Source organism: Marmota monax, unplaced genomic scaffold, assembly GCF_021218885.2.
Source record: "Marmota monax isolate L192 unplaced genomic scaffold, Marmota_monax_Labrador192_F-V1.1 WCK01_AAM20220418_F8-fsc00160, whole genome shotgun sequence".
Classification (NCBI taxonomy): domain Eukaryota; kingdom Metazoa; phylum Chordata; class Mammalia; order Rodentia; family Sciuridae; genus Marmota; species Marmota monax.
Genome location: NW_026694183.1, coordinates 437,460 through 451,002, shown reverse-complemented (window position 1 = coordinate 451,002; position 13,543 = coordinate 437,460). Strand labels below are relative to the sequence as shown.

At 42.4% G+C, this 13,543-nt stretch overlaps 1 protein-coding gene across 1 annotated transcript in view; it reads right to left on the bottom strand.

Moving 5' to 3' along the window:
* Nucleotides 1–392: 392 nt before the first annotated feature.
* Ppp2r1a (protein phosphatase 2 scaffold subunit Aalpha) overlaps nucleotides 393–13,543 on the bottom strand; it is a 39,160-nt gene continuing 26,009 nt past the window's right edge. Inside the window, exons 10-15 of the mRNA XM_046466048.2 lie at nucleotides 5,575–5,748; nucleotides 5,198–5,258; nucleotides 4,398–4,552; nucleotides 3,338–3,480; nucleotides 953–1,044; nucleotides 393–844 (exon numbers count right to left, since the gene is read on the bottom strand). Coding sequence (XP_046322004.1) covers nucleotides 828–844; nucleotides 953–1,044; nucleotides 3,338–3,480; nucleotides 4,398–4,552; nucleotides 5,198–5,258; nucleotides 5,575–5,748 — 642 coding nt within the window. The 3' untranslated portion in view covers nucleotides 393–827. The remainder of the gene's footprint in view (nucleotides 845–952; nucleotides 1,045–3,337; nucleotides 3,481–4,397; nucleotides 4,553–5,197; nucleotides 5,259–5,574; nucleotides 5,749–13,543) is intronic.

The window sequence follows — 13,543 nt, the reverse complement described above, 5'->3', positions numbered from 1 at the left end:
ATCTAAAAATAGTCTTGACTGCACATCATGTGCAACACAGGGCTTCTTAATTCACAGGAACTAACTCATTAGGCACACATAACTTGCCTTACAACCTAGGCACAACTGTAACCCCCACTTTACAGAGCACAAAACCAAGGACTATGCTCTTAAGCAACAAATATACTGCTAGCATCTATACAAGTCAACCACAGCATAGAACTCTATGGGCAGACATCATGAGGGGACCTCTGCCCGTAGGCCAACGCACTGCTGGTGGACCTCAGGGAACACTTCTCACTCTAGAGACACCTGCTGTAATGGCTCTAGGACTAGTTCCCCCCAGAGAGAAGGGCATAGTCTGTGGCCCTGAGGTGGCAGCCCCTCCTCCATGCCGACAACTCAGACCAAAGGACTATTTCTAGACCTTTATTTCTCTGTGAAAAGAAGGAAAAAGGAATAAAATAAAAATGGCAGAGTTGACACAAAAAATCCACTGGGGGATGGGAAATAGGGAAGTGGACAAGTAGATGGGAAGGGGTCCCCATTACAGCAGCAGGAGCCAGTGACCTGGGATGCTCACATCTCTCCCCCAATGTGGGCAAGTGTGGCCCCTTCCTCCCAGGTTGCTGCCCTGTCCTACCTTGTGCTCCCCCAGCCCCTTGGGAGGTGGACAGTGACAAGTCATCCCAGGCTGGGGAGAGGAGGAACCGTGCTGGGTGAAGGGGCCTGGGGTCAGACCATGCACAGGGAGTGACAGTCAGTGGCCCTCTACTTCTCCCCAAAGGAGGTACTTAGGGGAGTTGGAGGGTGGACACCAGAAGCCGGTGTGGGCTCTTCTTCCAGCATCAGGCGAGAGAGAGAACTGGGAAAAAGGAACAGGCGAGACTCAGAACCACAGCTCTCCCTCTGCCCACAATCTCCCTCTTCCCAGGCCACTGTGAACTGGGGCTCTATGCTTTCAAGGACTTACCAGTCAGAGCCTCCTGGGCAAAGTACTTGACATCCACATCCTGGTCCTGGGTCAGCTTCTCCAAGATGGGCTTGACTTCACTCTGCAGGGTGCTGGAAGAAGGGAGACGAGAGGTAAGCCAGGCGTATCTGGGGGCCACAGATGGGCAGAGAGTTCCTGAGTAAGAGTCAAAAACAGACACACACACACACACACCAAAACCCAAGTGGGGAAGCCTCCAGAGCCGAGGAAATACCCATGCACAAATAAGAAGTCTCTGAGGCCCAGGATACAATTACTCTGAAGGTTGGAAGGTGACAAACAAGGACAGACATCTCAGGGGCCCAGAAAAGGAACATCAGAGCTGTCAGGGAAAGTAGAGCAAAGAGGCAGAGAACCCATGAGTCTCAACTGAGCAGCTGGTGCCTTTCACTGATGAGAGACATATTCACCAAGGCCCCTGTGTATTATGTGTGAACACAGTGTTACATCACTCTTGATTCCCACCCATGGAGAGCTTGAACCAGGAAAAGACACAGTCCAAACTGGGAATAAGTAAAAGGCGTGGGACAAGAGGCTCAGCTGGGGAATTCCTGGCCCTGCAGGAGCTCAGCAGAGAAATCCACTCTCACCTACTTGGGCACAGGTACATGTGCCTTCATTGAAAATCAGTAACTTGGGGAATGAAGAAAGATTTCTGAGACAAATGAAAGGTAAGAAATAAGGTGTACACATCCCATTTGTTTTCTCCCGGCTGACAGAGAACTCCCCTTCCTCCCATGTAATCAAGGATTTGTTTTGCTTATTTCTGAACTTGAAATAAATGGTGTATCTTCCTGGGTCTGGGTTCTCTCTCAACAAGATGTCTGAGTCACTTGTGTCGTTGTAAGGGTCTGCTTTCTCACTGTTGGGTGAGTTTTCAGCCCCATGAATAAGCCCCAATGAGTCCACTCTATGGTGGACAGGCACTTGGGTTGCTTCTACCTTGCCACTGCTACGTGCAAAGCTACCACAAGCATCTGTCTGTCTCCTCTGGGACATAGACTAGGGTAACAAGGGGTGGCACACAGGGTTCAGGTGCAACTAGCCTCACTTCAGCCCACCATCATTCAGAGCACATGGCCTCTTCCACAGCCCCTGGCAGTCAGTGAGCCATCCTGCTGATCCACACCCAGCCATGGACTAGCTGGTCTGGGCAGGACACACCACCATGTCATGCATTATCTTGATGGCGAATGATGCTGATGCCCTGTCATATCCTTTCTGGCCATCTGGAGACACTCCTTTTGAACTGTAAGTTCAAGTCTTTTTGCCTTTGTCTTTCTTGGGCTTCCCTCACCTTAGTATTTTGTACACAGTTTTCTGGGTGAATCCTGCAAATACCTCCTTCTTAATCAGGGGTTTTCCATTTCACTTTGAAATGTTACTTTTAATAAATAATTCTTCATTTACTGAAGGCCCTTTATCAATCTCTTCCTATGCCAAGTGATGAAGACATATATTCTCCTACATTTTCTTCTAAAGATCTATTTTCTTTGTCTTTCTGTTCTGCTCTGTCACTTCAAGTTAATTTGCTTATACACTGAGACAGTTCTTTTATTTACATGTGGACATCCAAGTGAGCCACCACTTTTGAAACCATGAGCACTGCCCACCGAAGTGCACTGGGACCTGCTGGTACACCAGCTCCGTCTGCTCTTCCGCCTCCACCCTATCCTCTGTGCTGTGTGAACGTCCTTGAATCTACACCTGTTTTGATTATAGTGGCATCCTAAGTCTTGGAATCTGGTAGAACACTTCATCCAACTTCATTCTTAAGAATGCTTTGGCTAATTCAGATGTCTGCATTTCCATGTTATTTCCAGCATCATCATGTCAATTTTCCACGAAAAATATCTGCTGAAATTTAATGGGCTTGTACCAAATATAAAGATGTATTTGGAGAATTGTTCCATGCATGGATATTATTTAGGTTTCCCTGAATTTCTTAGAACAATGTTTTATAGATTTCACCAGGTGTTTCACATCTTTCATTTAATGTTTATTCTACTATTATTAATTATACAAGTACATGCACAACACACACACACACACACACATATATATGCACACACAGAGATTTATATATGTATGTGTGTATACATATTATATGTAAATACTTGTTAATTTCATTTTCTAATGATTGGTTGCTGGTACAGAGTGCTACCCTCTCCTCTTTCCTTCCATTCTGTGAACAGGTCACACGAATACTCATTCTACACTTGAAAAAACACACTGCAAAGGGGAAGAGAGAGGACAGGGCCACAGAACAAGCCAAAAGCAGTGCTAGACTTCAACCCTGGGCTCCATCTTCAAAGGTCAAAGATTAACATGCCCTGCTAGTGTGAGGGAGCACCCAGGCCTCACCTGTTGTCCAGAATGGGCCCTATCTTCTGTAGGGACTTGGCCACGTTGAAACGGACATTGGCAACTGGGTCCCCAGCCATACGCAAGACCGTGGGCAACATGTGCTTGGTAGTGATGTCCTGCCCACATACTTCAGACAGCACCTGGGGGCCAGCGAGTGACAAAGGGATTATTATGTGAAGTTAAGGCTAAATTCTATGTTCCCTGTCCTCTGTAGGCCACTAAAATGATCATCAGGCCCTAGAGGGATGCTGGGCAGCATCTGGGTCCAGAAGACCATACTAAGAGTGGTTTATCCTCTGGAAGCTCCCAGGTTCCCTACCACTATGGCATATCCCCTAACATTGTGGCATGTTCTTGGTGTGTCCTATGGGGATGGGCCTTGATTCTTAACCCTTGAAATCTCTCCTTCATTCAGTGATTTTTAAACTGTGGCATGAAAGAAATTATCAGAACACTTAGTTATATTTATTTCTAAATCCCATTCTTGACTTTCCAGCCATGTGTATAATTTATACATAAATATAGTAGTGCATAAGATAATCAAAATAATGAAAATGAATAGATAAGTGTACTTCCTACATGTGTCCCAACTGCTCTAAGCCCTTTATGTACAACTCATCACAACCTGAGGAGTTAGGGACTGTGACTACCAGCAGCAAGCCTTTCTAGTGAGAAAACTAAAGCATTGAGTGATTAGGTAATTTTCTCAAGGTGTAGAGCTTATGAGTGGCAGAATTTAAACCTAGGTGTGAGTCTAGAGCCTGCATGCTTAGCCCCTGTGTCAAAATTAAATAAGCTCACATACTCAGTAGGAAAGAAGAGGGTGCTCAAAACACTTTGGAGAGTGCTGCTCATGTTAAACAGGTCTCTCCAACCCTAGGTCTCCCACTATGCAAGTCCCTGCCCTGAGAGATGGATAGCCCTCCAGCCTACAGTCCCTGGATCTGTGGGTTTCTGTCAATTCTTCCATTTCCATGCCAGCTGTTTGGTTGGGGGCCCTCCTCCACCCTCCTCTCCCAGGCACTCTGTTCCACAGATGGGTAGGTGGGGTGCTCACGTTGATGCAGAAGAGTGTAGTCATGCGGTGCAGGTAGTTGGGGTCTCCAGACATGGCCAACACTTTGGGGATGATAGTGGCATGGGCCCACTCCTTCCCAAACTTCTCTACCAGCTTCTTCAGGTTGCTGGTGGCCGCCTCACGGATGGCATAGACTATAGCAGGGTGAGAGGGAGGTGAAGTGCTCAAGGGGCATAACACCCTACACACTACTGCTTACTCAGCAATGTCTGGTACCAGGCCACACGCGAGCCAATCAAGTTTGCCAGAAAGAAAAAAGGGCTCACTATGCTCTATCTAGTGTCTTCTTTTCACACAAATATCTCCTCATCACTCCAATAGGTGCTGGCCTCAATATACAGAAGGGTAAATTAAGGTCCTGAGACGTCATTTGCCCAAGCAAATCATTAAGCACTTAATAGATCAAACAGTGCCTGGCAGAGATAAACACTGACTTTTATTTTTTACCACTATTAATGAAAACAACGAGCAATTCTTACAATTGCCCTGAGAGACGGAGAAGTCTCATGTTTCACAGAATGGCAATGACTCGTTTACGCTTCCAGGCCAATAGAGTGGGATTCAAACCCAAGTCTACTCAGTGGTGCTCATGTTTAACAGGTTCAAGCAGGCCCTCAGAGATCTGATATATGCCCGTCCCAGCCTGTACTTCTCTAGGGTTCTAAATAGCAAGTGAGTGGATCCATGTGAGCATGTGGTGTCGGGGCATGGCCCCAGCCCTTCCATCCACCCCTCCTGGAGCTTTCACCTCCTCCTGCCATCCTGCTGGAGGGACTCACCATGATCCACGAGCCAGGCCATGCACAAGGAGTTGAGTTTCTCATCAAAGAATTCCACCCCCTGCAGGAGCAAAGGAGACAGGGCTCAAGGGAGAGTGGGCAGGGCGAGGTGCCAGAGACCCCAGGGAAACTACAGACATCTCAGACACTGGCTACTTCTCAGCCTCACCTGAAGTGCCCTTTCCCTTCACCCCTTATTGAGTTCTATACATGATCTAAGGACCTGTATCCTGGGTCTGTTCCTCCAACTCCTAGGCAGTTGTTATGTCCTGCAGCAAGCTTCCATGCCATCACCACCACAGCCCTGCACACTTTACCAGACCCTGGCAGTTTACCACCCCAGGCAGTGTTGCCGGACCCTGAGCCCCCTCACTCACCAGCTGTCCAGCCAGAAGGGGCATGTATTCGATGATGGCCAGTCGTACCCGCCACTTGGCATCTTCAGCCAGCTCCACAATGGCAGGGAGCAAGGACTGAGAGAGCTGTCGGATGCCAATCACTTCATTCACACAGTCCAGATTGGAGATGATGTTCAGCCGCACCTCTGGGCACTGTGGAGAGGACAGGAGGTTCTGAAAGAATGCTCTGTGCACTCAACTCAGAACCCATAAAAAGAGAACCAACATCTGCGCAACCAACATCTCAGAAGGACCTTCCCAGCTCCTGGCCCTATAGTAAAGGCACACAGGGCAAGCAGCATTTATTAGCAGGTGATGCAGCTTTTTAAATCTTATCACCTCAAGACATGTTGAGCCATTTTGAGAGAGCTTGCAAGAAGCACAGCAGAGATTACAATGTTATAGCAAAAGCAAGAGTAATGCAGGCATGATTTTAAACCTGGTTCTGCCACCTGCTAGCTGTGGCTTCTGGGAAGGGGTCCTTTCTGGGTATCAAACTGTTGACATTAAAAGTGCATCCTATAGCTACTGAGAGTAAAGGAGGGGCCACAGTTGCTAGCACACAAAAGGATTAATGTGTAGGAGCTTATTTTTATCATTGCTGTTGCTTTTATTCTCTGCCCATTTGAGTCCCAAATGGCATATATATATATATATATATATATATATATATATATATATATATATCCATCAATATCCATAAGGCATACAAACACATTTATAAGAAAAGACATATAGGGCTGGGGATGTGGCTCAAGCGGTAGCGCGCTCGCCTGGCATGCGTGCAGCCCGGGTTCGATCCTCAGCACCACATATAAAACAAATATGTTGTGTCCGCCAATAACTAAAAAAATAAATATTAAAAATTCTCTCTCTCTCTAAAAAGAAAAAAAAAAGACATATAAATGAAGTTCTCTTTTTTTTTTTTTTTTTGGATACCAGGGATTGAACACTTGAGCACTTAACCACTGAGCTACGTCCCCAGCCCTTTTTTTTTTTTTTTTAGCTTAGAATACAGGTTTATTTATTTTAAGGCCCATGGACAAAGGGGAAAGTGGCAAATGGTAACAACTGGTACAATTATGATCATTATTGTTATCATTATTATTATCACTGCATGAATAGGGCTTGTCAGCATCTCAGATTTCTGCATCTCGGATTTTGCTTTTTGTAAAGGAACTAAAGAATGCTTCATTGCTCCCTTACAATGGGAGTGGTTTTGCCATTCAATTATCATCTCCATCACACTCAATAGAAGTTAAAAGATGGCATTCTGGTCTCCTATTCAAGCGGATGATCTTTCTGACTTTCATTACAGGAGAAGCAACTGGTAAAGCTAATGCAATGTACTGTAACTAATGCTTTGGAAATGCCCAAAGCACAACAAACCTAATCCACTTTGAAGACTAACTGTATTCAGCATGCTCGGTTTTATATGAAGCTATATATTATAGTAAAATCAGCTCTAGGGGAAAATCCTCTTTGAACCAAAGCTAAGCCATTTTTATTTATTTCAAAGACTTATAAAAACCTGATGCAATATAAAAAACAAAAAAAAATCTCAATATTAAGATCCAATTTAACCCTTGGCTGAGCTACAATAATAGCATATATGTGGGTTTTGCACATAAGCTAAATTCGTGCACATGAAATCAAGAATTTCTATGATGCGATTGGTTCAAAGCTGCTATATATATATATTTTTTGGGTTTTTTTTTTTTGCAGTACTGGTACAGGGGTGCTCTACAACTAAGCTACATCCCCAGAACTTTTTATTTGTTTATTTACATTTAAATTTTGAGACAAGATCTTACTAAGTTGCCCAGGCTGGCCTCAAACTTGCAATCCTCCTGTGTCAGCCTCCCAAGTCACGGGGATTAATGTGTGCACCATCACACCTGGCTATAAATATTTTTTTAATCATACACACATGCAATTCCATTTATTTTCTAGTTCAAAAGGTTTTACATGTTGCATATTCCTAACATGTTTGCTGACATATTGGAGTTCCGGTTCAAATGGAGAAACATGTTCTTTCCCATCATAACATATACATTAGTAAATTCTTCCTTACAGGTGGAACTCAGCCTCGGGATCTGCTGAGTGTTTCTTAAACTTCCCTAGCATCTGAGTCAAATCTTTCTGCATACTGCAGGGCACCATTGCTTCTTTTTTTTAAATTTTTTATTGTTGGCTGTTCAAAACATTACATAGTTCTTGATATATCATATTTCACAATTTGATTCAAGTGGGTTATGAGCTCCCATTTTTACCCCATATACAGATTGCAGAATCACATCAGTTACACATCCATTGATTTACATATTGCCATACTAGTGTCTGTTGTATTCTGCTGCCTTTCCTATCCTCTACTATCCCCGCTCCCCTCCCCTCCCCTCCCCTCCCCTCTTCTCTCTCTGCTCCCTCTACTGACATTCGTTTGTCCCCCTTATATTATTTTTCCCCTTCCCCTCACTTCCTCTTGTATGTACTTTTGTATAACTCTGAGGGTCTCCTTCCATTTCCATGCATTTTCCCTTCTCTCTCCCTTTCCCTCCCACCTCTCATCCCTGTTTAATGTTAATCTTCTTCTCATGCTCTTCGACCCTACTCTGTTCTTAGTTACTCTCCTTATATCAAAGAAGACATTTGGCATTTGTTTTTTAGGGATTGGCTAGCTTCACTTAGCATAATCTGCTCTAATGCCATCCATTTCCCTGTAAATTCTATGATTTTGTCATTTTTTAAAGCAGAGTAATACTCCATTGTGTATAAATGCCACATTTTTTTTATCCATTCATCCATTGAAGGGCATCTAGGTTGGTTCCACAGTCTAGCTATTGTGAATTGTGCTGCTATGAACATCGATGTAGCAGTATCCCTGTAGCATGCTCTTTTTAGGTCTTTAGGGAATAGACCGAGAAGGGGAATAGCTGGGTCAAATGGTGGCTCCATTCCCAGCTTTCCAAGAAATCTCCATACTGCTTTCCAAATTGGCCGCACCAATTTGCAGTCCCACCAGCAATGTACAAGTGTACCCTTTTCCCCACATCCTCTCCAGCACTTGTTGTTGTTTGACTTCATAATGGCTGCCAATCTAACTGGAGTGAGATGGTATCTTAGGGTGGTTTTGATTTGCATTTCTCTGACTGCTAGAGATGGTGAGCATTTTTTCATGTACTTGTTGATTGACTGTATGTCCTCCTCTGAGAAGTGTCTGTTCAGGTCCTTGGCCCATTTGTTGATTGGGTTGTTTGTTCTCTTATTGTCTAATTTTTTGAGTTCTTTGTATACTCTGGATATTAGGGCTCTATCTGAAGTGTGAGGAGTAAAGATTTGTTCCCAGGATGTAGGCTCTCTATTTACCTCTCTTATTGTATCTTTTGCTGAGAAAAAACTTTTTAGTTTGAGTAAGTCCCATTTGTTGATTCTAGTTATTAACTTTTGTGCTATGGGTGTCCTATTGAGGAATTTGGAGCCCGACCCCACAGTATGTAGATCGTAGCCAACTTTTTCTTCTATCAGACGGCGTGTCTCTGATTTGATATCAAGCTCCTTGATCCATTTTGAATTAACTTTTGTGCATGGCGAGAGAAAGGGATTCAGTTTCATTTTGTTGCATATGGATTTCCAGTTTTCCCAGCACCATTTGTTGAAGATGCTATCCTTCCTCCATTGCATGCTTTTAGCCCCTTTATCAAATATAAGGTAGTTGTAGTTTTGTGGATTGGTTTCTGTGTCCTCTATTCTGTACCATTGGTCCACCCGCCTGTTTTGGTACCAGTACCATGCTGTTTTTGTTACTATTGCTCTGTAGTATAGTTTGAAGTCTGGTATCGCTATACCGCCTGATTCACACTTCCTGCTTAGCATTGTTTTTGCTATTCTGGGTCTTTTGTTTTTCCATATGAATTTCATGATTGCTTTCTCTATTTCTACAAGAAATGCCGTTGGGATTTTGATTGGCATTGCATTAAACCTATAGAGAACTTTTGGTAATATCGCCATTTTGATGATGTTAGTTCTGCCTATCCATGAACAGGGTATATTTTTCCATCTTCTAAGATCTTCTTCTATTTCTCTCTTTAGGGTTCTGTAGTTTTCATTGTATAAGTCTTTCACATCTTTTGTTAGGTTGATTCCCAAGTATTTTATTTTTTTTGAAGATATTGTGAATGGAGTGGTTGTCCTCATTTCCATTTCAGAGGATTTGTCGCTGATATACAGGAATGCCTTTGATTTATGCGTGTTGATTTTATATCCTGCCACTTTGCTGAATTCATTTATTAGCTCTAATAGTTTCTTTGTAGACCCTTTTGGGTCTGCTAGGTATAGAATCATGTCATCTGCAAATAGTGATAATTTAAGTTCTTCTTTTCCTATTTTGATGCCTTTAATTTCTTTCGTCTGTCTAATTGCTCTGGCCAGTGTTTCGAGAACTATGTTGAACAGAAGTGGTGAGAGAGGGCATCCCTGTCTTGTTCCAGATTTTAGAGGGAATGCCTTCAATTTTTCTCCATTCAGAATGATGCTAGCCTGAGGCTTAGCATAGATTGCTTTTACAATATTGAGGTATGTTCCTGTTATCCCTAGTTTTTCTAGAGTTTTGAACATAAAGGGATGCTGTACTTTGTCAAATGCTTTTTCCGCATCTATCGAGATGATCATGTGGTTCTTATTTTTAAGTCTATTGATGTGGTGAATAACATTTATTGATTTCCGTATATTGAACCAGCCTTGCATCCCAGGGATGAATCCTACTTGATCATGGTGCACAATTTTTTTGATAAGTTTTTGTATCCGAGTGGCCAGAATTTTATTGAGGATTTTTGCATCTAGGTTCATTAGAGATATTGGTCTGTAGTTTTCTTTCTTTGAAGTGTCTTTGTCTGGTTTAGGTATCAGGGTGATGTTGGCCTCATAGAATGAATTTGGAAGTTCTCCCTCTTTTTCTTTTTCCTGAAGTAGCTTGAAAAGTATTGGTATTAGTTCCTCTTTAAAGGTTTTGTAAAACTCTGCTGTATACCCATCTGGTCCTGGGCTTTTCTTAGTTGGTAGTCTTTTGATGGTTTCTTCTATTTCCTCAATTGATATTGGTCTGTTTAGGTTGTCTATATCCTCCTGACTCAATCTGGGCAGATCATATGACTTAAGAAATTTATCGATGCCTTCACTATCTTCTAATTTATTGGAGTATAAGGATTCAAAATAATTTTTGATTATCTTCTGTATTTCTGAAGTGTCTGTTGTGATATTGCCTCTTTCATCCCGTATGTTAGTAATTTGAGTTCTCTCTCTTCTTCTCTTCGCTAGCATGGCTAAGGGTCTGTCGATTTTGTTTATTTTTTCAAAGAACCAACTTTTAGTTTTGTCAATTTTTTCAATTGTTTCTTTTGTTTCGATTTCATTAATTTCAGCTCTGATTTTAATTATTTCTTGCCTTCTACTTCTTTTGCTGTTGTTTTGCTCTTCTTTTTCTAGGATTTTGAGATGAAGTATGAGATCATTTATTTGTTGGTTTTTTCTTTTTTTAAGGAATGAACTCCAAGCAATGAATTTTCCTCTTAGAACTGCTTTCAATGTGTCCCATAGATTCCGATATGTTGTGTCTGTGTTTTCATTAATCTCTAAGAATTTTTTAATTTCTTCCTTGATGTCTTCTATAACCCATTGATCATTCAGTAACCTATTGTTCATTCTCCAAGTGATGTATTCTTTTCCCTTCCTTCTTTTATCGTTGATTTTCAGTTCCATTCCATTATGATCAGATAGGATGCATGGTATTATCTCTACTCCTTTATATTGTCTAAGAGTTTCCCTGTGACATAATATATGATCTATTTTTGAGAAGGATCCATGTGCTGCTGAGAAAAAAGTGTAACTGCTTGATGTTGGGTGGTATATTCTATATATGTCAATTAAGTCTAGGTTATTAATTGTGTTATTGAGTTCTATAGTTTCCTTATTCAACTTTTGTTTGGAAGATCTGTCCAGTGGTGATAGAGGTGTGTTGAAGTCTCCCATGATTATTGTATGGTGGTCTATTAGACTCTTGAACTTGAGAAGAGTTTGTTTGATGAACATAGCTGCACCACTGTTTGGGGCATATATATTTATGATTGTTATGTCTTGTTGGTGTATGGTTCCCTTGAGCAGTATGTAGTGTCCCTCTTTATCCCTTTTGATTAACTTTGGCTTGAAATCTATTTTATTTGATATGAGTATGGATACTCCTGCTTGTTTCCGAAGTCCATATGAGTGATATGATTTTTCCCAACCTTTCACCTTCAGCCTATGTATGTCTTTTCCTATCAAATGCGTCTCCTGTAGGCAGCATATTGTTGGGTCTTGTTTTGTGATCCATTCTACTAGCCTGTGTCTCTTGATTGGTGAGTTTAAGCCATTAACATTTAGGGTTATTATTGAGATATGGGTTGTTCTTCCAGCCATATTTGTTTATTTATGTTACTAAACATGGTTTGTTTTCCTCTTTGATTATTTTCCCCCCTTTAGTGTCCTACCTCCCACTGTTGGTTTTCATTGTTATTTTCCATTTCCTCTTCCTGTAATGTTTTGCCAAGGATGTTTTGAAGAGATGGTTTTCTAGCTGCAAATTCTTTTAACTCTTGTTTATCGTGGAAGGTTTTAATTTCATCTTCCATCCTGAAGCTTAATTTTGCTGGAAACACAATTCTTGGTTGGAACCCATTTTCTTTCAGTGTTTGAAATATGTTATTCCAGGATCTTCTAGCTTTCAGAGTCTGTGTTGAAAGATCAGCTGTTATCCTGATTGGCTTACCCCTAAATGTGATCTGCTTCCTTTCTCTTGTAGCTTTTAAAATTCTCTCCTTATTCTGTATGTTGGGCATCTTCATTATAATGTGTCTAGGTGTGGGTCTCTTATGATTTTGCACATTCGGCGTCCTGTAGGCTTCTAGGATTTGGGGTTCTGTCTCATTCTTCAAGTCTGGGAAGTTTTCTCGTATTATTTCATTGAATAGATTGCTCATTCCTTTGGTTTGAAACTCTGTCCCTTCCTGTATCCCAATGACTCTTAAATTTGGTCTCTTGATGTTATCCCATATTTCTTGGATGTTCTGCTCATGGTTTCTTAACAGTCTTGCTGAGCTGTCTATGTTCTTTTCAAGTTGAAATACTTTATCTTCATTGTCTGATGTTCTGTCTTCTAAGTGTTCTACTCTGCTGGTAGTATTCTCAATTGAGTTTTTAAGTTGGCTTATTGCTTCCTGCATTTCTAGGATTTCTGTTTGTTTGTTTTTTATAACCTCTATTTCCCTGTATAGTTGATCTTTTGCTTCTTGGATTTGTTTATGTAATTCATTGTTGAAGTGATCTTTCATTGTCTGATTTTGCTGTCTGATGTCTTCCTTGAGACTCCAGATCATCTGAAGCATGTATATCCTGAATTCTTTATCTGACATTCCATCTGCTGCAGCTATTACCTCTTCTAACGTTGAGTTGACCTGCAATGCTTGTGGTCCTTTCTTTCCTTGTCTCTTCACACTGTTCGCGTTCCTTTCTACTTGGTGAAACTGTTGTGCTATTGAATTTTCCCCCTATATATTTATATTGGTCTTGTATAGTTGCAAAGTGTCCCTCGCAGGCGCGGGCGGCGGCTCTGTCCCTCTGCGGGCCGCTAGGCTTGTTCTGTCGGTGGTCACAGTTCTGTCTACTTTGCAGGCGCAGGCAGCGGCACTGCCCCTCTGCAGGCCTCTGGGGCTGTACTGCCAGTGGGTCGCAGGTCCGCCTACCTTGCAGGCGCGGGGGGGGGGGGCGGCTCTACCCTTCCTCAGGCCACTGGGCCTGTTCTGTCTCTCGGTTGCAGGTCTGGCCTGTTCTGATGGTGGTCACAGTTCCCTCTACCTTGCTGGTGCAGGGGGAGGGGGCGGCTCTGCCTCTCAGCAGGCCGCTGCTCCTCTTCTGCCGG